Here is a 26803-nt window from a genome sequence, read left to right on the forward strand (position 1 = left end):
ACCTGGTTTTTAGCCAATGTCTACTGAGTGCTGAGCCCAAGGATGGGCATCTCTAGCCATTTCTCCCTACAAAATATCAGTGACATTCAGTTTTACTAGTCTAATCTATAGGTCAAGACACAAGAGACACCGTATGGAAAAGACAATTCCCGACATGGAAATGGAAAACGTCGACCCTGGATCTGTATTCACGTCTGTGTCTCTCAAGGCCATATCTATCTATCTATCTATCTATCTATCTATCTATCTATCTATCTATCTATCTATCTATCTATCTATCCTTTTCAGTCATTTTACCTGCTCCCCCACCCCCACCCAGAACTGGTGCCTGTCCCCAGAGACGACTCTTCTGGTGGTTCTGGTGCTTTCACCAGATTTACCTGAGTTTGGTAGTATTGAGGAGGTATAGCTTGGTCTGGTGCTGTGCCAAGGCCCACTGAGGATTCACACAGCCCACAAAGGAATGGTTGCGGAGCATCTCCCGAAGAGCTAGAACACAAAACAGAAACCATGTAAGTAATGGAATCCTTCTGAACAGCTCTTCACACCCTAAGGCCCACACAAGCAAAGATGCCTCAACTAGGTCTCCTGCTGTAAGAAACCATACAATTTGCCTCTAAAGATATATGGAGGAGTTGCTGAAAGATTAAGGAATGAAGGAGGAGTGAAAGGCTCCTCCAGAATTGGAACCTTCAGCTTTCATGGGCTCTAACAGTGTGAAAAGGAGAACAGATAAGAATGGTTTGAAGGGGCTGGAGATAGCTCAGTGGTTAGGAGCACTGATTGCTCTTCCAGAGGACCCTGGTTCAATTCCCAGCACCACATGGAAACTCACAACTGTCTGCAACTCCAAGATCTGACCCTCACACAAACATACATGCAGACAAAACACATCAATGCGATAAAATAAAAATGAATTATTTTAAAAAAGAATGGTTTGAAATCGGGAGTCTGACAAACTAACATTGGTCCATAACTGGAACTGGAATTCTAAGATCTGCATCCTGCACACAAAGGGAAGCAATACCTGTGTCCATTCTCCAATCACCTGATGCCTTTTGTGTTAGCAGTAAAGAAAAAGAAAAAACCAAGCAAAACAAAACCCCTGACAACCAGAGCGTACAGCCATAATCTCATCCTCACATGTTTTATAGGCAGCAATGATGACAGACAGACTGTCTGAGAACCCAAATGGAGATATTAGTTTAAACTAATAACAGGCTTCAAGTAATCCCCAAGAAAAAGTCCGAGTAACTAGCAGCTCTGTACGTGTGGAGTGTGATATATATTATAAAAGAGAAACAGGGAACCAAGTTTCAGAATCTTTTTTTTTTTAATATTTATTTATTTATTTCTTATGTATACAATATTTTATCTGTGTGTATGCCTGCAGGTCAGAAGAGGGCACCAGACCTTATTACAGATGGTTGTGAGCCACCATGTGGTTGCTGGGAATTGAACTCAGGACCTTTGGAAGAGCAGGCAATACTCTTAACCGCTGAGCCATCTCTCCAGCCCCAAGTTTCAGAATCTTAAACAAGCACAGTAGACCTGAGACTGAAACACTAGCAGAGAACACGAATACACTCACACCCCCCGAGAATGAAGCTCTCACCCAGCTGCAGGACACAACTGCAAATATCCAGGGAACTGGGAAGAACCCAGCAGGACTTCAGAGCCCTGAAAATGATTATGCTGAGACAAAGGCAGGCAATAGATCACACAATGTCAGTGGACCTAAAGAGATTCTCACAACACAGTCCAGAGAGGCAAAGAGAAGGTGTGAGGGCAGCTTAAGCAGCAATGAGAAAAACAAAACTTAAGTCTAAAGAGGGGGTGGGGTGGGGGGTGGAGTTAATATCTGGAAACACTCAACGGTATCCCAGAGAGATGAGAAATGTCAAGCCCCAGTTCTAGGAAATGCAAATAAACCCCCAAAATAAAGAATGAAAACCCCCAAACCAAACAACATCACCTCCCTCAATACTCCCAACTGATGTGAGAGTGATTTCTTTCTAATCTGTTGCTTTCATTGGTTAATTAATAAAGAAACTGCCTAGGCCCATTTGATAGGCCAACCCTTAGGTGGGTGGAGTAAACAGAACAGAATGCTGGGAGAAAGAAAGCTAAGTCAGTGAGTCGCCATGATTCTCCCACTCCAGACAGACACAGGTTAAGATCTTTCCTGGTAAGCCAACTCGTGGTGCTACACAAAATATTAGAAATGGAAGCCGGGCGATGGTGGCGCACGCCTTTAATCCCAGCACTCAGGAGGCAGAGGCAGACGGATCTCTGTGAGTTCGAGACCAGCCTGGTCTACAGAGCTAGTTCCAGGACAGGAACCAAAAGCTACAGAGAAACCCTGTCTCGAAAAACCAAAAAAAAAAAAAAAAAAAAAAAAAAAATATTAGAAATGGGTTAGATCAATATGTAAGAGCTAGCCAATAACAGGCTGGAACTAATGGGCCAGGCAGTGTTTAAAAGAATACAGTTTCCGTGTAATTATTTCAGGTAAAGCCATGCGGGCAGCCGGGTGCCAGGCACGCAGCCCCGCCGCTCTTATTACAACACCCAACTATATGTAAGGGCTGCTGGGGAATGGGAACTAAAGAGCGCTTACATACACTCAGGAAGAAAAGGGAGATCACCATGGGTATTAAATATTTGATTCATAGCTGAATTTTCAACAGTAGAAATCAGAAAAAAGGAGACCTACAATACACCAAGGAAAAACAATTGTCAGTCTGGAGTTTTAAAAAGTAAAAGTGAATTTGGAGAATGAATCCAACTTGTCGCGGCTGCTGATGTGTCTGTGAGGGTTTGCTGTAAGGAGAAGCGGGCTGCGTCCAGTCCCAGACTGGCTTACACCCAGCCGGCGGGATGCTTGTCGTCCTGGCCACCCAGCTAGCTTATACCCAAAATAACCACACAGAAATTGTATTAATTAAATTACTGCCTGGCCCATTAGCTCTAGCCAATTATTGGTTAACTCTCACATCTTGATTAACCCATTTCTATTAAATCTGTGTATCACCATGTGACTGTGGCTTACTGGCAAGATTCTAACCTACATCCGTCTCAGGCCAGAGATTCATGGTGTCTGTCTGTCTCTGCTTTCTTCCTCCCAGAATTCTGTTCTGTCTTCCCTGCCTACCTGAGTTCTGCCCTATCAACTAGGCCAAGGCAGTTTCTTTAATAACCAACGAAAGCAACACAAATACAGAAGGACCTCCTGCACCAAGTGTTCACTGTTTGTCACGGCTGTTGCTGATGTATCTGAGTATTCACTGTTCTGTAGGTTCTGCAAATTATGCCCCATAAAGAAGCTTGCTTTCTTCATGTAATGGGATAAGCCCCCCACCTGCAGACACGCACATCTCCTACCCTGTTCTACTGGGAACTCCGAATGTTTACAGGATGTTCTAAGTAGGTGGAAATGATTACTTTTAAAGCTGGAGAACATCAAATAATCTAGGCTAATAAGCTACTTGAGGAGAAAGAGCAATATGATCCCTTGAAAGGAGGCCACAGAGTTCCTAAGAGGAATACTCATGGCCTCTCAAACCATCTCCAGCCACTGAAGTGTGACCCAGTCAGCAGGAAGGCGGAATCCATGTCAGCTGGTCCAGCACATGGCCTTTTCACAGAACTTAAGGACTTGTATTTTACCCCATCCAAAATGCTCCTCCAGCCACAGAAAGTTTCTCTATAGTTTTTCCTCCATTATGCAAAGACCAAAATAGATAAAATCCTTCTATCAAAGCGAAACCATACACCCTTCAAATCTGAGACCGTGGGTCTTAAAACATTCTCAGCACCAACAGATAAAGCTAAGTAAGCTAAGCAGAATCCTAACACCGAGGCCTCGCCTCTCAGGTATCGGTGGGTGAGGTGGGATACTGTATATTTGCCCTTCTCTGGCGCACAGGGTTTCTTTCATTCTGCCTAATAAAACAGCAAGGTTCATTAAACAATCTGTGCAACCCCATTCATCTCATCTACCATTCCACATATGGTGCAACCCACTGCACAAAGTAATTAACTTATATCATGTTACAAATAATTAACTGATATGTGGCACACCTGTGACCATAGGTCAATAGTGTCAGCATCTGATCCAAGACTGACTGTTTACCAAAGAACAATGCACTGATCCAACTTTGCATTTAAATATTAAGTGAAGAGGCAGGCAGATCTCTGTGAGTTCGAGGCCAGCCTGGTCTATAAGAACTAGTTCCAGGACAGGCTCCAAAGCTACAGAGAAACCCTGTCTTGAAAAAAAAAAAAAAAAAAAAAAAAAAAACCTAAATAAATAAATAAATTAATTAATTAAGTGAGCCTACCCACAAAGGCCATTGCCAACTCACTGTGCTTGGCTGTTCATCTTTGCTGTGCTTTATTTTTTATTTTGTTTTAGACATGAAGTCCTACTGTGTTGTCCAGGTTAGCCTTGAATTCCTAGGCTAAAGTGATTCTCCTGCCTGTTTTTACAATAGTAGGGACTAAATGCAGGGACGACCACGCCAGGACAGTCTTAGACTGTTCAGATATTCCATGTGACATTCTTCCTTTCCTCATCTCTTCATCTTCTCTATTAGAGGAGGTGGAGGCATTTGCCCTCTCCAGAGACTATCTGAGAATTAAGTTAGCATGCATGGATATATATTTTTAGGTCACTTAGAGTCATCATCTTGGCCTCAGCAAGACTAAAAATTCTGACCACTTGATATAGGCTGATTTTACCCTGTACTGAACAGTTTATTTGTCAAAAACATCACTGAAATGATCTTTACTGACCTCCAAGACTGAGGGAAAGTATCTACAAACAACTGTGAGAAATGCTGAAAAAGCCATGCAGTGGCCCGCCCTTCTTTTTTTTTTTTTTTCGAGACAGGGTTTCTCTGTGGTTTTGGAGCCTGTCCTGGAACTAGCTCTTCTAGACCAGGCTGGTCTCGAACTCACAGAGATCCTCCTGCCTCTGCCTCCTGAGTGCTGGGATTAAAGGTGTGCGCCACCACCGCCCGGCATGGCCTGCCCTTCTTATGTGATTTAAAATTGCTTTAAGCTCCCAGCCGGAAAGTAACACACAGGAAAGCGCAACCACAGCACATTTTATGGAAACGGAAATCAGGAGCCAACTGGCAACACGCACAACGGGCAGGAGCCTAGTCACAGGAAAATGTGCAACACAGGTAACACGGACAGCACAAGAGAAGCGTAGGGTGGAGGAGACAGACAGACAAACATGGAGCAATGTATGAAAGGAAAGTCCAGGCCTTCCTGTGTTGGCTCAGAGCACTGTCTGAGACAGAAAATGGAAGAGGCTGACTCAGCAGCTACTTCAGAGGGTTCAGGGTTAGTGGGAATGGTGCTAACTTCCTCCTGAGCTGTATGATCTTTTCAAAAAGTAATCCAGGAGGCCAGTGTGGTGGCAGATGCTTATAATCTAGGACCTCGTAGGCAGAAGCAGAACTGAGATTAGTGTGGGTTACAAACTGAGTTCTAGGCCTGAACAAAATGGTGAAACTGACTCAAAACAAAACAAAACACAAAGTAACAATGCAGATGATCATAATTTATAATACTGAAATCGATCTGTTTTCATGTCTTTCTTCATCTATGTGTGGGGGTGGTCACACACGCACCACAGCACACATGTGGAGGTCAGGGGCAGCTTTCAGGAGAGGAGCTGGTTTTCTCACTCAACCATGTAGGCCCCAAGTATCAAAGTCAGATTAAGTCTGGTGCTTTTACCCAAGGAGCCATCTTGCAGGCCTTTAGGATTTATTTACAACAGATGAAAACAGAAAGGTCATGGTTAGTTGACAAACTCAAGCACAGAGCTGCTGCTTGGAGCCTGCGCAATACTCACATTTGGAACAGCAGTTCCTCATAGGTGCAACAAGGCTTCGGGGGCAGCGTGGCTAAAAGGGCCATTCTCCTTACATATCTAATTATGACTCCATCTACTCACTTCTAAAACCTTTTGGCTTCTTTTCTAGTTACAGGGACCAGGATGAAGTCTGGTACTCAACTACTCTCAAAAGCTGTTTATGAGGGTAACAGGGACTTATCGGCCTTCAGGCCATAAAAATACCCATCTTCTTAACAAGTGTCTTACTGGTTATTTCTAATCGGTCAGTGATATTCTAGGATAAATCAATCTATCTCATATTCTGAGGCACAGAACAGCTCAGTCAATGTGAGGTCTCATGGTTGAAATGGAGTTCAGGGTGAACTCCAGTGGCGTGACCTGTCAACTCTCACCTAAGCACACCGCATCTGACAGGATAAGCACTTTGCTGCTCATTCACAATGCTGCTTTTAGTAACAGCAGAAACAAAGTAGAAACAATTGCAATGACCACTGTGCTGATCCCTTTCGTTACCAGGAATGCCAGTTAATTCTGCTTAAAGCCCTCCTCTTCCCCTTGAGAACTGTCTTCTGTGTAAGGAAAACAGCCTGTCCAAGCAGCTCATGGCAGTACCTGCCTGACAGCATGAGCGCTCTCTGCATTTCCCAAACCCCGAGTGCCACACAGATCTCAGCACTTACGTACTCTCATGGCCTCGCTCGTTAATTTCTTCCTGGAGACTCAAAACACTGGTGAGGTTAATGATCCTCCTCCGGGGGTAACACGCCGCTGTCATTTCCTTCCGGGAGTCATCTTCCATCATGTCCACATCAGAATCGTCCCGGTGCCTCTTTCTGCAGTGAAAGGGAAGAACTGGCACGGTCGCCCTTCCATTTCATTTATTTTTAGTTTCCCGAGATAGGGTTTCGCTGTGGAGCCCTGGCCGTCCTCGAACTCAGAGATCCTCCTGCCTCTCGAGTGCTGGGATTAAAGGCATGCGCCACCACTGTCCAGCTCCATTTTATTCTTTAACTCAATGTATGTGCTGAACTTCAGAGAAAGGAGCAGCTTCTCTGTGCCGTGGCAGGTCAGCGGCTGTCCTGTGTCATGCTACTTCTCTGACAACCCTCAGATCTCAAGGGCCTTCAGCAAGTAAACTGGCCTTGCCAAGCCCCACTCATTCATGATTCCAAGATCCATCCGTCTGTCTACCCACGTGACACTGATCCGCACCAGCTACACAGAGCAGTGAGCGCACTCTTAGGGGAAGCCCTCATGCTCGCTTTCTAGTGGGAAAGTTAGCAACAGAAAAAGACTTTTAAAGTCCAATTTTAAATGCTTAATTAAAAAGCTATTTTATGTTTATGGCTGTTTTGTCTGCATGTATGTCTGTACACCAGATGAATTCTTGATACCTGTAGAGGTCAGAGAGGGCACTGGATTCCCTAGGGGTGGAGCTACAGACACCTATGACATGGTGGATGCTCTAGGTGCTAAGAATCATGGGTCATCCATAAACTGGATCATCTATAAGAATAGCCAGTGCTCTTAACTCCTGAACCTTCTTTCTAGTCTAAGGAAAGTTTTAGTAGTAGTGGATGCTAGTAAGAAAGTACAAGGTCAGGGTCACATAACAGACTGATAGGATGTAAGAGGAAACGGCTCTTTTTGTCTGAATGGACAATGTGGTGGTTTGAGTGAGAATGACCCCATAGCTTACATATTTGAATACCTGGTCTCCAGTTGGTAGACTTGTTTGGGAAGATTGAGATATGACCTTGTTGGAAGAGGTGTGTCACTGGGGGTGGGCTCTGAGGTTTCAAAGCCCACTCAGGCCCAGTCTCTCTCACTTCATCTCCAACTTGTAGATGAGAATAAGCTCTCAGCTACTGCTCCAGCACCATGCCTGCTGCCTGCCTACTGCCACGCTTCCTGCTATAATGATGATGGACTAACCCTCTGAATTGTAAGTAAGCCCCTAATTAAAATTATAAGTTGCCATGGTCATGGTGTCTCTTCATACCAACAGAAAAGTAACTAAGACAGAATGCCTTTGGGAAAAGGTGACATGTGAACTGAGATATGAGTGACGAGACCCAGAGTTCCAGGTGAGGAACACCAAGGGCAGTGGAAGGATCTAAGCTCAGCAGGTCCAGGACAGCCCCAAGAATCATGGGTAACAGTACTGCGAGGAGCAGGAGGGGAGTCAGCAAATGAGGGTTAGGCTGTCATCTGCCTGCAATGGGAAGCCCTGGGAAGGCTTACAGGAGGAACAGAACCCTATTTTTGCTTTAACATTTTCTGACTGCTCTATGATAAATAACACTTAGTTCCCCAAACGATGAACAAGTGGAATTATTTCTTTGGCAGGGTAAGAACATTAAAAAAGATAATACATATAAAGTATCCATGCTTGGAAAATACCTGCATCATTTTATTCTCTGGAAAAGCTTCCTTAGGAGCCAGCTAGCTGTCTTGGCAGGACAATGCAGGAATGAGCAAAGTGGAGTTCAGCAGTACGTCTGAGTGCAATGCTCACTTCAGTGCCAGAGTTCCCAATAGCACCTCTAGGAGAGCATGCACCTCGGGCAAGTGATTCTGAATTAAGCAGTAGGTCACTACCTGCTCAAGAAACGAAGAATGGCTACCCCACAGGCTCAGTGGGATCAGTATCTGGGGACTTCCATGGGCTTCTGAGAGGAGCAACAACAGCTGTGGCGAGGATGGAAGAGCTGTTTTAGGCTTTTCTCTCCAGTCACATCGGGTGTCAAGGGTTTGTCAAAATGCTTTATTAAAAATAAAAGCTGCGGGCTGGAGAGATGGCTCAGCGGTTAAGAGCATTGCCTGCTCTTCCAAAGGTCCTGAGTTCAATTCCCAGCAACCACATGGTGGCTCACAACCATCTGTAATGGGGTCTGGTGCCCTCTTCTGGCCTGCAGGCATACACACAGACAGAATATTGTATACACAATAAATAAATAAATATTTTAAAAAAATAAAAAATAAATAAAAGCTGCATCTGTGCTCTTTCCGACGCGTTACTAACACATAAAACCATGGACGTTTAAGAACTCTCACAGGAAACCATGTGAGTCAGTGTCAAATGCAGACAGAATACAAGGCCACAGCCCTGTCCCAGTCGGCTTGTGGAGACCCTGCTGGAAGACAGCTTTAGTGAGGAACAAGGGGCCACACCTGGGGTTGCCTGGACTGCAAGTGGGTGCTGTTTTCTGTGCCTCTTCTGAAACCTCTTGTACTGCGTCCCTCTCCAAATTCTGACTCATGGCAGCTGCGTCAGCGGGGGCTGGAAGCTCAACCATCTCCTCGTCTCTCTGCATGGCATCTTCAGGAGAGCCCTCTCTCCTGTCCCCTTGGACAGGGTCCTGGGGCTGGCTGGGCAGAGCCCTGCTCACAGGCTGTAAAAAGGCATCGAGCTTCTGGTCCCGGGAGTCTGTGCGGACCATCTGGTGAGCATAGACCTTGTCAGTACTTCCACTGGTAGATGAGGACGCCACACCTGTTGTGGGCTTAACCACCTTCCCAGAGGGTCCAGCAAGTCCTGGAAGCAAGGTCTGTTGCAAAAGAGAAGACAGAAGAGAAGGGGACAGACTTTAGTACATAAGTGTGCAAACCCCCAGCAGTAGCGGGTGGAGACATCAGAGCCAGAAGGAGTCATACCACAGATATTGGTACAGAAGCAAATTTATTAAAGGAGTATAAAATGTTCATAGGCATGAAATTTAAAAAAAAAATCAAGCAAAGTTCTTATAATCTTAAAATGATGTTGAAATGAAAACTGAAAAGTTTTTATAGCTTGTCATGTTTTTCTATTTATGAAATCCTCTTTTATTTTTTATGGTAAAACACACACAGCATACAACATACCATTTTAACCTATTTTTAAGCTAGAACACCACGGCAGTGAGTATATTCACACAGCTGTGTATCCATTTCCAGACCTTTCGCCCTCCCAGCTCACACTCAGCTTCCATTTCCCCTCATCCCAAGCCCTGGCAACTAGCATTCTACTGTTTTGTTTTTTCTTTTTTAAAATTTCTTTGTCAGGGGGCTGACCCCAGGCCTCTCACCTGCTGAACTCTACCACTAAACTATGTCCTCAGAATTCCACTTGTAAACACACTGAAGCCTAACTGAAGTCTAAAACTCAATGACTCTCAGAAGCAGGGAGCCCCAGGTCCCAGATTCTAGTTACTAAACAGCCGTCCTACTGTGATAGACCAGGGAACCCCTCTGAACTCTAAGACTCACTGTGATGGAGGGTGACATGTTTATGGCTTGCCCAAGAGGAATGCAAAGTGTTCAACAGATTCTCCTGGCATCTTGATGTTCACAGTTTAAACATGGGAGAGATAGAGAGGGACAAAGCCCTGGAGACGATTCTGATGCAGCCAGCATGGGTTTCACTGTGTGCGCTCTCTCACAGCCCAGCTGGTTCCCACAGGAAAGCCTCAGCCCCATCCCATACACTCAAAGAAGAAGCGTGCCAGCAATTTATATTTATGGCGTGTCTATTTTAATTACACACCACCAAGAAGAGGAAGATGGACACATGAATGGACCCAACAAAGGACACCTTCAGATGAAGAATTACTGGTGTCAAAGGAATGGGAAGGCAGGGCTGACAGTCATTTGGCAAACTGATTGTTTCAGGATGTTCCAAGCCAGATCAGGAATGTGAATGTCCTTAACATCACTGAGCAGAACATGGGGACAAATACCTCAATGCTAAATTCTATGGAGCATGAGAATTTACAGTACTGTGAGAAACAGTCACTGGCAGTATGGAAAACTGCGTAGAAAACTAAGATTTAAAGATTTGAATTTTTTTTTTGAGGGATCAAACTAGAATGAACAAAATTTACAAGTAAATAGATTCTAGGATGGTTTTGAAGGACTGAGAGATAGCTCAGGGGTTAAAAGCACTGACTTCTCTTCCAGAGGACCCGGGTTCAATTCCCAGCACCCACATAACAGCTCACAACTGTCTGTAACTACAGTTCTAGGGGATCTGACACCCTCAAACAGACATACATGCAGGAAAAACACCAATCCACATAAAATAAAAAGAAATTAATTAAAAAAGAACGTCTTGTGTCTGAATATAGTTATGTCTCTAGATTTCCAACTCAAAGGCAATTCAAAGGGATCCAAGAGAGTTAACTAGCGCCACAAAGAAACAATCTGCCAAACCAAATGTACAAATTATGCTACAGGAAACCTAGAGAAGTCAATGAGAACAGAAAGTTTAAAAAGGAGAAGCCAGGGCTGGCAAGATGGCTCAGTGGGTGATAGGGCTTGCTGCCAAGCTTGACAACCTAAGTTAACTCCTGGAAGCCACATGCTAGAAGGAGAGGACTGACTCCTGAAAGTCGCCTTCTGATTTCCACATGCTCGCCAGACTACAGGTGTGCATCTCCCCACAGAGAAATGAAGGGAGTGGGTTTAGTTAATTCAAAGGAACTTAAGGGACTTAAAGACAGGCCTGGTGGCACACTTCTGAATTCCCAGGTCTTGGGAGGCAGAGGCAGGAGGATCATTAGTTCAAGGTTTCTCAGCTACAAGCAAATTTAAGGCCAACCTGGGCTATGAAACCTTGTTTCTCCCAAAATAAAAATAAATACACACACACACACACACACACAGAGAGAGAGAGAGAGAGAGAGAGAGAGAGAGAGAGAGAGAGAGAGAGAGAGAGAGAACCTAATAGATTTAAAAATGTAACAACAGAAATATTATATTATGACTGGGACATCACTAGATACAGATTTGAACAAGGCTGGTAATCAACAGACTCTCTTGATAATTAAAACATTTGAATATAAATGATGTTACTGTTACTAATTTTTTTAGGTATAATATTTATATTATGGTTATGCAAGAAAATTTTAGATGTATGATAAAGTATTAAGGAAGAAATAAATGTCTAAAATGTGCTTTCAGATTTACTTTTCTCTTCCCTAAGGAAGATAGGAATAGCTAAAACCAGCAGGGCAAAATGCTGATGATGGATAACAGATATATGTACTATTTAATTTTAACTCTGCTTAGAAACATGAATAAAAATTAAAACAAAGTAACAGCTCCATTCAAAAGGGAACACCTGTCCTGGAAGACACTCCCAGTACAGAAGAGGGGCTAGGAGAACGGCTCCATGGTAGGAACATCTGCTGTGCAAGCATGAGGCCCTGATTCAAATGCCCAGCACTCAAGTAAAGTCTGGTCTGGCTACAAGTATCTATTACCCAGTCATTGGGGCAGAGACAGGCAGATCCTGAGAGCCCACTTGCCAGTCATTCTCACTCAGAGAGCATCAGTTCAGGGAAAGCCATTCTCAAGGCAATAAAGAGGTATAAAAAAATTTCAACATCCTGTTCTGACCTCAGCATACAAGTATGGATGCATGACTGGCACACATATGCATAGAACACACATACATAAATTCCCGAAGAAAATGTTACTTTTAAGAAAACTATCAAAGCAACACAAAGACAATTCGAAATTATAACAAAAAAATCCAAGTTTTCATGATATGGAGCACCTTTTAAAGCAGCAGAGGCCCAGAGAGACTGTGGAGGTAGATGCTCTCACCTGGGTGAAATACGTCCTGGACGAATTGGACCCCAACAGCTTGCCCTCAATGTGCTGTTGCACACGCTCCAGGATACTCTCCTCATGCAGAAAGTGAACTTCATGCTTGGTGGGGTGCACATTGACATCTACATTCTGGGGACTGATTTCCAAACTGGCATGAAAAAAGAGGAGAGAAACCAAATGATGGGGGAAATCTACAGGGTGACTAGACAAAATGTGGAGAGGCCCAATCACATGGCCTCAAACCTGAAGCCAAGTCAGAGAGACCGAGTGCCATCTCTGATACCGAGGGGCCGTGCAGCTTCCAGGGTGGACACAACGGCTCTCCTCGTTGCACAGACTTACAGTGGGAATGAAGTCTATATAAGGCACCGCCCATGTATACGGAGGTCATTACAGGTCAGCCGTCAGCACTCTAGAACCGCCGCTGGACTGTGACACCAGGCAAGTGCCTAACTTCCCTGCATGTTTTCTCAGCTTTAAAGATAGGGTAACTATCAAACAGTTCCTCCTCACTTTTCAGGGGGAAAAAAAAAGATACAGAAGAATTTGCTAGTCAACTCAAGAGGTCTTTCCCCTGCTCCAAGTCCATCTTTCAGGGCTTACTGATAATGGAGTTTTGTGATATGAAGCCCTGTCAGCAGAGGCTACTACAGGGATGACAGGAGGGGTTTCCTAAGTCAGTTTTGGGAGCAAACATGCCACACCTCTTGTACACAAAATCAGCGGCAAGTCATTTCTTCTTCTTTTTTTTTTTTTTAAGTTTTTCGAGACAGGGTTTCTCTGTGGCTTTGGAGCCTGTCCTGGAACTAGCTCTATAGACCAGGCTGGCCTCGAACTCAGAGATTCGCCTGCCTCTGCCTCCCGAGAGCTGGGATTAAAGGCGTGCGCCACCACCGCCAAGCCAAGTCATTTCTCCTTGTGGGCAGTACACCATAGCAGGTACTCAGTGCGGAGATCTGCCTCGCCCACTTCTCCCCAGCATGGCAAGCCAGTCAGTCCTTCACTGAGTGATGGAAGGCAAGAGGCTCTGTTAATCCCAGAGTCTTGGGATGGCTGCTCTCTGCACCTGCTCTTCCTGACACATATATCTCACTACTCAACTCCGATTTTGAATTCTGTAGGCAAATTTTTCATTACTTTCTTTGTTCTGTTGCATGATTTCTATCTCCTGTTTAGATAAAAGACAGAACAGCCGATGACATTACAGATTTATTCCTAGCAAGGAAACATGCAATGGCGTCAACAACTGCACGTTACATCTAAAATCTACTTCAGCCTATGGCCACAACACCCTGAGCATGCCTGACCTCACCTAAAGCCATTCTGAACCATGGTTCAGACAGTAAAACTTCCTCTCATTTCAGTGAGATCAGAACAAAGAAAGTGTTTTTCAGATAGATTCTTGCTACACTGGTCTGGAACTTAAAATTCTCCAAAACACTGGATTTATAGGTCTGTTTCTGAAGGTTTAGCTGAGAATAAACTTGCAACATAGTTTCTGCCAAGAAGGCTAAGGTTTCAAACCTGAAAGATATCAGTACAAGCTGGGCCCTTGAGTAGCCTTGTTGCAAAGAGAATGGTCACTCTTCATGCTGGTTTTGAGAGGCTTTTTCAGACAAGCAGAACAAGAAACAAAGAAGAGACCCTAACTTCTTTTTTTCTTCCTTCCTTCCTTCCTTCCTTCCTTCCTTCCTTCCTTCCTTCCTTCCTTCCTTCCTTCCTTCCTTCCTTCCTTTTGCACTATGGAGTTTGGTCTGAATAAGGCAAGTCCTAAACTATGAGTGATAACTGAAACATGACTAACAACTTAAGTCACTGGGATCTGCCAAAATAAAGACAAGAACTCTACAGGAAGGCAGGTATGTAAAGACGGTTACCATGCAGGCTCACCAACCAGAATCCACATACAGATAAGAGAGGAAAACTGACCCCACAAATGTGCCTTCTGACTTCCACATGTGTTCCATGTCCCCTGCTTGCTTGTTCACTTTGTCTCTCCTCTCAATTAAATAAACAAATAAAATCTTTAAAAATGTTTAAAGACTTCCCACAGGGCAGGGAGGATGCTGTTTCATGACCCCAGCAGGAGGAACCGCAGAGTCCCTGAGTGAGAACAGGACCATTTTCCTGTGGGGAGGGACATCCTTACACCAGCAGTGCCCAGGATCTGCCCTGGCTAAACACTGCTAGGCAATCGAGGAGTCTGATGCTGCATTACCTGAGGTACAGGAATGGGTGTGTGTTTTTGGGCAAATATGCTGCATATACAGTTTCTATGGCTTTTCTCAAGGCAGCTGATTCTACCAGCCGGTCTGAAAAACAAAAAAGCAAGTATCCAGTTCAAAACTGTCCTTCAGGACGAGGTCACAGGTGCTTACTTACATGGTCATGAAGTCACCTTGGGAAGAACATCTGAGAAATGATAGCCTTATCAGATGTCCAGGAACAATCACCCCTTTATCTGTTACTACTTTAACCATCTCACTACATGTTTGGGGCTCTTCCTCCCACTCAAGCAGCAAAGATTAGAGGGTGTCCAATTCTGCCTCATCACCCCCTCCCATCAGCTCCTGTATATTAACTTTGCTGTCTCTGGACCTCAGCATCCCTTGGATATTTCAGTTCACAAAGACAAAGCTACCCATCACACATGCCAAGTGCTTAGATACCGTGGTGGTGAACGACTCATTCCAGCCTAGTGTGCAGCACTACGACAGAGGTGTGTGACACCCGTCAGAGGAGACAACAGCCAACTCTGCCCAAGGGGTTCCAATAGCAGGCTTCCTGTAGTTGGCTGTTTTACTCTTTGGGGGGACCCTCCACCCCACTCCCACATAAACACACAGAGACTTATTCTTACTAAGAAATGCCTGGCCTTAGCTTGGCTTGTTTCTAGCTGGCTTTTCTAACTTAAGTTACTCTGTTTCTCTTTAAATATGTTTTGCCTCTGGGCTTTTTAACCTTTCTTTATTCCTTCTTACTCTGCGGCTGATTGTGTGGCCCCTGGTGTCCTTTTCTTCTTTTCTCATTCCTTGCTCTCCCTTCCCTAGATTTCTCCTCCTATCTATCTCTGTCTACCAGCCCTGCCAACTTCTCTCTCCTGCCTACTTCTTGGCCATTCAGCTCTTTATTAGACTAACCAGGGATTTTAGACAGGTACAGTAACACAGTTTTACAAAGTTCAACAAATACAATATAAAAGAATGCAACGCAGCCGGGCGGTGGTAGCACACGCCTTTAATCCCAGCATTCAAGAGGCAGAGGCAGGTGGACCTCTGTGAGTTTGAGGCTAGCCTGGTTTACAAGAGCTAGTTCCAGGACAGGCTCCAAAGCTACAGAGAAACCCTGTCTCGAAAAACCAAAAAAAAAAAGCAACGCATCTTTGTATCATTAAACAAATATTCAACAGCACATAGTTGAGACTAAAGACAGAGAAAAAACTATTTCAGAAAAATCTAGCTCTCCTTTCTCCTGAGACAGATTTTAAAGGATAGCTTAATGAACTGTTGTCCTGTGAACTGACAGCCAAGGATATGCCACATCTTTTTATTTCCAAGAATAGTGATGTCTTTATCAACAAGGAGACTATTAAATTCTTTTAGTGATCACACAGGCCTGGTGGTGTACCTGACAAGACAGATGGAGCGATCTGCTAAGGTCTCTGAAAGTGAGGCTGGCTATCACAGTGACCTTTGTCTCTGTTCCCTAAGTGAGCATACACAGTAGGACAAAAACTTGCCTCTTTTTACCATAATGAACAAATTGACCAGTGTTAACGCAGACTACGGGTACATGGACCAATCAGAAACAAGAAAAGGGCAGTCAAATGACACTTAACTGACTTTTGTTTCTCTGCTCCGCAGTCAACATATGTAATCAGAATAGTTATTTCTTCTTCTTTTTTTTTTTTAAAAAAAACTACTGATTTACTTTGGGGGGGGGAGCGGCAGGGGTACATGTGGAGGTCAGAGGATGCAGTGGTTTGAATAGGTATGGCCCCCATAAACTCATGTTTACGAATGCTTGGCCTATAGGGAATGGAGGTGCAGCTTTGTTGGAGGAAGTGTGTCACTGTGGGGGTAGGTTTTGAGGCCTCCTGTGCTCAAGCTCTGCCTCCTTCTGTTGCCTGAGGATCCAGGTGTAGATCTCTCAGCTCCTTCTCTAGCTCCATGTCTGCCTGCATGCTGCCAGTCTCACCATGACGATAATGGACTAGGCCTCTGAAACTATAAGCCAGCCCCAATTAAACGTTTTCCTTTCCAAGACTTGCTGTGGTCATGTTGTCTGGTCACAGAAACAGAAACCCTAAGTAAAACAGGACAGCTTGAGGAGTCAGCTCTCTCATGCCACCACGTGGGTCCTGGGGCCACGCCAGGTCAGCAGGCTTGTGGACAAGTGCCTTTCCTAGCTGAGCCTTCACACGGTCATCCGTGCTGTCATTCTTATGTTTAGAACAAAACAGATAAAGGTGTTATTCCCAAACCTTAGATGTGGAAAGCCTTATTAGCAGGCTTAATACTTCTTGGTAAGGAAGGGACAATGTCTCCTAATAGAAATGCCTTAACAGAAGCTGTCTAACAGTGATTGGCCTCTCCTAACTCCTCCTGGACTGCTCTGAACAACTCTTGTAAAACACACATGATTTGGATGCTAGAGAGGGGGCTCAGCAGCTGAGCACTTGCTGCTGCTCTTACACAGGACCCCAGCACACACAGCAGACAGCTCACAGCCACCTGCAACTCTAGCTCTAGGGATCCAGCGCTCTCTTCTGGCCTCTGCAGGCACAGCACTCTCACATTTGTGCATGTATGAGCACGTGCGCACACACAAATAAAAGTAAATAAAAAAGAATCTGTTTTAAGATGTACAGTTTGAGACATTTATAGCCATTTACTGCTGAAAGAAGGAAGAAAATATATAATTTCAAACAGCACACAAAGAAGATGAGAACTAAGATTAGGATAAAATGCTTCCCAATAAAGGCAAAGGACCCATAAGACACCACAGAGATACATGTACATTCATGATGTTAATCACCAGATAAATAATGAAAATGTGGTCCATATACACAGTGGAATTTTATAAAGTCATAGAGAAAAATGAAATCATTAAGTTTACAGAAAAATGAATTGAACTGGAAATCACAGAAGTAAGAAAGACAAGGGTGGCATGGGATGGATTCCTGTGACATGAAGGTGGAGATGGACTAGACATGGAAGACACAGGCAGGGGAGGGGAGCTGAAGATGGCCAAAAGTAAGCCTGAAAATGCCATGAAACCTAGAAACCAAATAAATACATCTACCTACGTCTTAAAACAAACAAACAACCCTAAGAGGTGACTTTCTCTCTAAGGAAGCCCATACCCTTGGGCTGGAGAGAAAGCTTAGCAGTTAAGAGCGTGTGTTGCTCTTGCAGAGGGGCCAGGTTAGTTCTCAGCACCCACATGGTGGTTCACCTAACTCCAGGTTCAGGGGATCTGGCCAGTTCTTACCTCCAAGGCATCAGGTATACATATTATGGACAAACATACATGAAGGCAAAACATTCACATACTCAAAATAAATAAATCTAAAATAAACATATTTTAAAAGCCTATACCCTTGTCTTAGATGTGTACTATCCTCTTTTTAATTCTTCCTCTCTCATTCCTTCAATACCTATCTTAAATCTGTATTAAAAACTGATTCTTAGTAAACTCCAATTTTGCTTTTAAAAAAAGAACTTTCAATATAAGAATATGAAAATCAAATGCATGGAAAGATGCTTCTTGCATCTGAACAGAAGCTAAGTTCAAACTTCTGGGTCTTGTGAGGCAGTGTTATTCTAGCACCATCCAACACTTGCTATATACAACTAAGCTACACAAATCTAAAAATCAAATTGCACTTACTTAGTAAGAATCATGTAAATAATAGGTCATCAGAGAGACAAGAACTAATTCAACCTAATTTCCTTTCTTCCTTGATTTCTAGAATTATTCTGAGTGTCATAAATTTAATTCTTTAAAAGAAAAAGGGTCTTAGGATTCAGCTTTTTAGTGACAATGCCTATACTCGAGTCTTGATTTTCTGCTGTACAATGTGGAAAAGCAGCCCTGACCTAGGGTCAGAGTAGGGCCTGCTTGTAAAGGCTGTAATGCAGACTCATGAGGAAGGCATTCTGGCCTACACAGCTCAAGGTAATGAACCAGACTGTGACAGGCAACGACACAGACTTAAGATAGAATAGGGCTAACCTCTGACATGAATTTCCCTTTGTAATCTAACCTGTGAGTCAGGAACTCTACAGGTTCCATAAACCTCTCTGTGTAGACACTTCACTCTTTCTCACTTACGGTTGATGAAGAGCAGGAAAATGCACTTCTTCATGGAGTAGTTTGCATTGGATATATAGCCATTCATTTTGAAAGACAGGGTTTTATCCTCACACCCAACTTCTATCAGCTCTCTGTTTAGAAAAGAGAAATTTTGAGAATTTTTTTTAAGTACAAGGAATCTCACATGTTACATGTGTGTGTGTGTGTATCACAAGAGAAAAAAACAGGGCTCTTTCCCATAAACCAACTCTGGATTAAAAAAAAAGAGGAAGCAGAAGAAGAAGGAGGAGGAGGAGGAGGAAGGAAAGAGGAAGAGGAAGAGGAAGGGAAGGGAAGAGGAAGAGGAAGGGAAGAGAAGGGAGGAAGGAGGGAGGGAGAGAGAGAGAGAGAGAGAGAGAGAGAGAGAGAGAGAGAGAGAGAGAGAGAGACCTGACCTGAGACTAGGTTGAGCTGAGGTCCTGAGAGTCTACACACCATCTGGCATCTATCTATCCACTCACCTACTCAGTGTTTTCAAGTGTTTATGTTGAGTGCTGGGCACTACTGTCACTGCTGAGAAGTAAAATGAGTCTAAGCTCTGAATCCTTACTATGCCTGAAATTTTTTTTTTTTTTTTTTTTTTTTTTGATTTTTCGAGACAGGGTTTCTCTGTGGTTTTGGAGCCTGTCCTGGAACTAGCTCTTGTAGACCAGGCTGGTCTCGAACTCACAGAGATCCGCCTGCCTCTGCCTCCCAAGTGCTGGGATTAAAGGCGTGCACCACCACCGCCCGGCCTGAAATTTTTTTTATTGATTTTATTGAGCTCTACATTTTTCTCTGCTTCCCTCCTTGCTTCTCCCCTTCCCTTCAACCCTCCCCCAAGGTCCCCATGCTCCCAATTTACTCAGGAGATCCTGTCTTTCTCTACTTCCCATGTAGATTAGATCCATGTAAGTCTCTCTTAGGGTCCTCACTGTTGTCTAGATTCACTGGGATTGTGATTTGTAGGCTTGTTTTCTTTGCTTTATGTTTAAAAAACACTTATGAGTGAGTACATGTGATAATTATCTTTCTGGGTCTGGGTTACCTCACTCAAAATGATGTTTTCTAGCTCCATCCATTTGCCTGCAAAATTTAAGATGTCATTTTTTTCTGCTGTGTAGTACTCCATTGTATAAATGTACCACATTTTTCTTATCATTCTTCGGTAGAGGGCCAGTTAGATTGTTTCCAGGTTCTGGCTATGATAAACAAAGCTGCTATGTGTAACATGAGGGCCGGGTTTGTTGGGATTTCTATCCTGCCCAGTTCCCACAGCTGTTCAGCCCAAAAAAAATTCACACAGAGAGTCTATATTAATGATAAACCAATTGGCCCATTAGCTCAGGGTTTGTATTAGCTCTTATAACTTATATTAACCCATTATCCGTATCTATGTTAGTCACATGGCTCAGTACCTTTTTCAGAGGGGCAGATCACATTCTGCTTCTTCAGTGATCTGGGCATCTGGGAAGCAGGAAGAGCTTCCTTCTTACCAGAATACTCCTGTTCTCCTTGCCCTACCTCTACTTCCTGTCTGGTTGACCCACCTAACTTCCTGCCTGGCCAATCAGCGTTTATTTAAAACATGATTGACAGAATACAGACAATTCTCCCGCACCAACTATGAACATAGTTGAGCACATGTCCTTGTGGCACAAATGAGCATCCTTTGGATATATACCCAAAAGTGGTATTGCTTGGTCTTGAGGAAGGTTGTTTCCTAATTTTCTGAGAAATCGCCACACTGACATCCAAAGGGTTGTACCAGCTTGCATTCCCACCAGCAATTGCAGAAGTGTTCCCTTTACCCCACAGCCTCTCCAGCATAAGTTGTCATCAATGTTTTTGATCTTGGCCATTCTTACAGGTGTAAGATGGAATCTCAGAGTTGTTGTGATTTACATTTCTCTGATGACTAAGGATGTTGAGCATTTCCTTAAGTGTTTTTCAGTCACTTTAAGATTCCTCTCTTGAGGGGCCGGAGAGATGGCTCAGTGGTTGAGAGCGTTGCCTGCTCTTCCAAAGGTCCTGAGTTCGATTCCTGGCAACCACATGGTGGCTCACAGCCATCTGTGATGAGGTCTGGTGCCCTCTTGTGGCCTGCAGACACACGGACAGGCAGAGTGTTGTATAAATAATAAATAAATATTAAAAAAAAAAAGATTCCTCTCTTGAGAGTTCTGTTTAGGTCTGTACTTATTTTTTTATTGGATTATTTGTTCTTTTGTAAAGATTTATTTATTTATTTATTTATTTATTTATTTATTTATTTATTTATTATGTATACAGCATTCTACCTTCATGTATGCCTGCACACCAGAAGAGGGCACCAGATTTCATCATACATGGTTGTGAGCCACCATGAGGTTGCTGGGAATTGAACTCAGGACCTCTTGACCTCTGAGCCATCTCTCCAGCCCAGATTATTTGTTCTTTGGATGGCCAATTTCTTGAGTTCTTTGTATATTTTGGAAATCAGACCTCTGTCTGATGTGGGGTTGGTGAAGATCTTTTCCTATTCTATAGGCTGTCATTTTGTCTTGTTGACCATGTCCTTTGCTTTACAGAAGCTTTTCAGTTTCAGGAGGTCCCATTTATTATTTTTTTTCTCTCAGTGTCTGTGCTACGGGGTTATATTTAGGAAGTGGTCTCCTGTGTCAGTGCATTCAAGTGTACTTCCCATTTTCTCTTCTATGAGGTTCAGTGTGGTCTTTGATCCATTTGGACTTGAGTTTTGTGCATGGTGATAGATATGGATCTATTTTCATTTTTCTACAAGTTGATATCCAGTTATGTCAGCACCATTTGTTAAATGTGCTTTCTTTCTTCCATTTGATATTTTTTGCTTCTTTGTCAAAAATCAGGTGTTCGAAGGTGTGTGGATTGATATCCCGATCTATTCAGTTACATTGGTCCTCCTATCTGTTTTTATGCCAATACCAAGCTGTTTTCAGTACTGTAGCTCTGTAGTAGAGTTTGAAGTCAGGCATTGTGATGCTTCCAGAAGTTCTTTTACTGTACAGGATTGTTTTGGCTATCCTTGGTTTTTTCCTTTTCCATATATGAAGTTGAGTACTGTTCTTTGGAGGTCTGTGAAGAATTTTGCTGGGATTTTGATGGGCATTGCACTGGATCTGTAGATTGCTTTTGGTAAGATTACTATGCCTAAAATTTTATAGTAACTAAATCCCAAAACTTTAAGTCTAATACTCATCTCTGCTGACCTGACTCTTTACTATACTGAACAGCACCAATGAGGTTCCCAAGAGTGCTTACTGGCAAGGACAGGAAAACAAGATAATGTCTTCCAAAGTTTTCAGGATGAACCTATTAGCAGCTAGTTAACTCCTAGTAGCCTTCTTCTTCAGTCTTCATTGACTCCAGAGATTTTTCCTTCTTGTCCTGGTATTTTTCTTTTGGGGCATCAATAGAGCCTACCAATGAATGGCATAATTATCTCATTTCCTTTCAACTGGAGTACTGAGAGAGCAAGAATCACTCCAGGTCCACCGCTGTATCCCAACTACAGTTCAGCACTCACTAGATTTTGCTGCGCAGGCCAGGGATGCTTTTCCTGCAGTAACATGCCCTCTGAGTCCTGGGGTGGACATAGTGCAGCCTGTAGTTCTGTACATACACACTAACCCACAAACCCTTTCTTCCTCCAATGTCTCAGGAGGGCAATTTGGAAATCTACTTCTGGAAATATCTAATCTCTTACAGCCCCTGCTGATTCCATTGACTAGTGTTCAGTCTCAAAATCTTGTCAAAAGCTCTTAAAAGTTACTCTGAAGAATACAGAGATCTTCCTTTGATCTAGTTTTTTTTTAATTAACTCATTTACATTTAATTAGGAAGAAAAGGATGTTGACAAATAAACTACATGTTCCCTTGGTTATGCTCTAAGAATGAACAGTTTGTCCTTGGAAGTAGAATTTCAGTATTAGGACAACTTCCAATGCTTTTGAGACCTTGGGGAAAATCAAGGCAAATCCAGTTGAGTCCATCTGTGCTATGAGCACCTCATGTACGCCTGCACAAGAAGACTCTTAATAATCTGGGGTATGGCATGGGCCTTTGGCACTTCGTGAATTTCTAGCAAAAAACCTGTGATGGTGCTGGTGGATTTTTACAAACAGGGGAGCTCAGGAGTAACTCATAAGCAAACTCTTCTCTTGGTCCTTCTTTGATTATGACGGGCTGCTAACACCCACAAATCTAGACTTTAAGAACAGAAAATTTCATCCAGCTTTACACCCCTAACTTCTGATACAAATCTTAAAACAAGAAAGTAAATAAATCAATGCTGAATGACAAGTAAATTAAATTACAACAGGAACATTAAGGGCAACAGAATTCTGAATTATAAACATTTTGAAAATGAAGGTCAAAAGAATAAGCGCATTCACAGGCACAGCATTCAGGAGGCAAAACTCCCAGAGAGCACTGAGTCCCAGTGAGACAGTGACCACATCAACCACCATGAAATCCAACAACAAGCCTGCACACCCGACTACACCAGCCCTAGCAGCATCCATTGTCTCAGTAGCTTTCAGAACAACACAACAGGTGATGAGCCAAGGGAGGGAATTCCAAGGACTTTACTATACGTGGGTTACTCACATACCGACTAACAGCATTTCCAAAGATGGAGCGAATGTTGTCCACGGTCGTGGCATTGGGTAGTGTTCTGATATCAGGCACTGTCTCACCTTGCTGAAAAACAACAGACAGCATGGTGACTTGACATCCAATGGCCCTGAGTAGTAGAAATTGTTTCTTAAAAATGTCCTATGTTTCTTTCCTATTGTCCTTCAAAAATCATAATTTAGTGACCAGAGAGATGAACCAGTCATTAAAAACACTGGCTACTATTCTTTTTCCAGAGTACATAGCACTCACAACCATCCGCAACTCCAGTTCCAAGGGATCTGATGCCCTCTTCTGGCCTCTGTAGGCACCAGGCATGCACATGGTACAGAAAAACACATGCAGGTAAAACATTTGTACATATAAAACAAAAATAAATATATCTTTTGAAAAAAATCATGACTTACTTTTTTAACTGAGAAACTAATGCCTGAATTGTGTATTGAATACCTGGAAAAGAAAAGGCAAAAGCTAAGTAGAGGATAGTCAAATACATAATAAATTCAGAGATCTACTTTTAATTAAATAATTTGGTAGAGTTATAAGAAAAAGGTGGTTTAAACAAGGATATATACAACCAAAATACCTTGGTATAACCTATATTATTTCCAAGGAAACAAAACAACAGAGACTCATGGAGACAACATTGCCAACCATGACACAGAGCGTTAGAGGCCGCCCAGTCTGAACCTACAGGGTTATTTCCATGATTGGTTCCCTTACTCTTTCCTTAGCTGGTCCTGCTCCAGTACCCACAGGCTCTGTGAAGATGACTTCATCATGCCTCTGTCCACCAATCCCGCTGAGAACGGGGCTTAGGGAATGCATCTATTAAGTACAGTTTTCCACCTTGCCGCACTTAGGACCAAAAGAGTCACTGAGAACATTTTTGACAGACTTATACAACTATACTAGTGGAAGTGAGGAGGGTTAGGGGACCTAATACATGAATCTCTTCCTATATGGACAAATATATTTTATAAATACTAAAAGACAGTTGACACAAACCACTATTAAGATTCAAAGACACTTGGGATCAAACCCACGCTGCAGCCACTTGTGCAATATATTACGTTTATCAAAACATAATTCTGCATTTAGCTACCCTAAGACCCTTCTCCTGTTAACAGCCTCCAAGTCGCTTTGGGAAACTCCTTTAATCCCATCTCTCCCAAGGCATACTAAGTAAAGACTGCCAACCAACAAGTTTTCCCAGAGCTGTGGGTACAAAACTATGGATCCCAGTAATCATAGCACTGTCCAGGACAGAACTTCAAAAGAGAGGCAGAGGAGAACAGGAGGACCATCTGTCACCCTGTGCTACCTCTTCCTACCCAATAAGCAACCATTCAATGATTTCTTTTTGAGTCAAGGTAGCTAAGATCAGTTTGCTTCATCTGCCAGCAAAGAACCTACCAAAGGAGACCAACTGTACCCTCACAAGATGGGTCAAGACTTAGGACTGACGAGCAAACTGGGACCAGAGTAGCACACAGGTAAGTTTTGTGTCTACACCTAGGTTAATTTGCAAGCACTGAGGCATGTTCTTTTCATGAAAGAGCTCAAGGACTCACTCACTCCCAGATTTTGGACAGTACCTGCCAACAACTTCTAAAATTTTCCCATACTCTTCACTTGGATTTTTCAAGGCTTTCCTCCTTGTCATTATGTTGTAAAAAAGGTCCTCCACCTGAAGAGAGATCCAGTTGTCTTGTAAGTTCATGGGCGTACATGGAAAGCTTCACACTGTCTACCTAAAGCTGAACCTCAGGTTAGTGAATCCAGGGACATTACCAACAGCAGTGTTCTAAGTCCTGATTTGGGGGAAGGGGGAAGGATAAGAAAGCATCAACAAAGGAGTTAAAGAGTATTTTTCCTGTATCCCACATTCACTCAATTCTCAAACAGATAATGGGAGATGGCTCTATGGCATGCTGTTTGTTAAAAGTATAAAGGACTAAAAATATGAGGCCATTTAAAACTATTGTCTTGCTCAAGAGAGTAGACAATTTGGTAAGACATGAATATAACTCTACAATGAATTACTATATTACATGGCATTCAGTGACATTTTTCAAACTAAAGAAAATTATAAAACTCTGGAGATAATTTGGAGTTCTCAACAATCACCCTATGTATGCAGCTAAGGCTCCCCTAGCCAGCACCATTTGGCATTTCAATTGTATTTTTAATAAATAAAGACAACCTGAAGACCTGAAAAGCAAAACAGCCCGCCACTGGCTTTTACCCTGACCTCAGCCTGAAAAGGTGATCCTGCCTCTTGGAATCTCAGAATGAGACTGCGTGTTGACAACAGTTTCCTCCTGTTTTATAATACTCTCTATGGCTGGGATTAAGGCGTGGACCACCATGATTTAAGACATGCACCACCCGATTTCTATGGTAACTAGTGTGGCTACTGGGTTTAAAGGTGCGTGTCATTGTGACTACTAGGAATAAAGGTGTGTTACCATAGTGGTCTGCAAGGCTGACCAGCGGGACTGTTTTACTCTGAGATCTTCAGGCAGTCTTTATTACAATACAATGGACATGCCACCACACAGCACTTTGAAGCACTTGCTTCTGCCTCCTACCTGCCTATCATGCTCAGGACTTGAGATGTGCTACAGCTGGGGTCAGGAGTGAAGGGACAGAGAAGTGTAAGATGACAGGGAGGTGCCCATGGGATCTCAGACTGGAAAGACATTGACATACTAGGAGAAGGCTTTTGACTCACAACACTCATGACCTACCCACGGCCCTGAGGCAGCCGAGCAGAAATTCTCTGCTCTGCTGGAGACACTGGAAACTGAATTCTGAGACGTTAGTGACCTGCCTGTGAACACACGAGCACTGAAAAGTGAGACTGGGACTCCAACCCATGTCTTCTAGTCCACCATAATGATTTCTCAATGCCAACTGCTCTGCCACTGATTTTTACCATCCCAGCCTCTTACAAAAGACAAGACGTAGGCAGGCTGCCATACCATAAAACCCAATCATTATTTTTCTTACTTAGAAGCTTAGGTATCCTGGGGCTTCTATTACAAGTCAAAACTTATCTGATTTTTACACCAGGAACTCAGAGCCCATTTTACTTTTACTTCAGCATTCCTACTAAGCTGTGTGTCCCAAGTTTTATTCCGATGTGTCACTCTTACCGTAATCTGGGTACCCTGGTTGCCTGCACATGGCTTAGGAGGGGCTTTCAGCTTTCCATCTGAGTAACTTGCTCTAGTCAAACAACACAGAAGATTATTTGTATCTAACAGGATGCTTAGCCAAAGCATAAAAACAAAAACCCTAATATAGACATTGTAGTATATATCTGTAACCCCGATACGA

At 43.2% G+C, this 26803-nt stretch overlaps 1 protein-coding gene across 4 annotated transcripts in view; it reads right to left on the reverse strand.

Moving 5' to 3' along the window:
• Mlh1 (mutL homolog 1) overlaps positions 1 to 26803 on the reverse strand; it is a 40581-nt gene that overhangs the window by 6737 nt on the left and 7041 nt on the right. For 3 of the 4 annotated variants that reach the window (XM_057767123.1, XM_057767125.1, XM_057767122.1), the window contains exons 5-14: positions 26620 to 26692; positions 25057 to 25148; positions 23866 to 23908; positions 23436 to 23524; positions 18806 to 18918; positions 14688 to 14781; positions 12464 to 12617; positions 9050 to 9426; positions 6560 to 6708; positions 381 to 489 (exon numbers count right to left, since the gene is read on the reverse strand). In XM_057767123.1, the coding sequence (XP_057623106.1) occupies positions 381 to 489; positions 6560 to 6708; positions 9050 to 9426; positions 12464 to 12617; positions 14688 to 14781; positions 18806 to 18918; positions 23436 to 23524; positions 23866 to 23908; positions 25057 to 25148; positions 26620 to 26692 (1293 nt within the window). The remainder of the gene's footprint in view (positions 1 to 380; positions 490 to 6559; positions 6709 to 9049; positions 9427 to 12463; positions 12618 to 14687; positions 14782 to 18805; positions 18919 to 23435; positions 23525 to 23865; positions 23909 to 25056; positions 25149 to 26619; positions 26693 to 26803) is intronic. The other variant, XM_057767126.1, reaches the window with a different exon arrangement.

The sequence above is a fragment of the Chionomys nivalis genome, chromosome 4, assembly GCF_950005125.1.
Source record: "Chionomys nivalis chromosome 4, mChiNiv1.1, whole genome shotgun sequence".
Lineage (NCBI taxonomy): Eukaryota > Metazoa > Chordata > Mammalia > Rodentia > Cricetidae > Chionomys > Chionomys nivalis.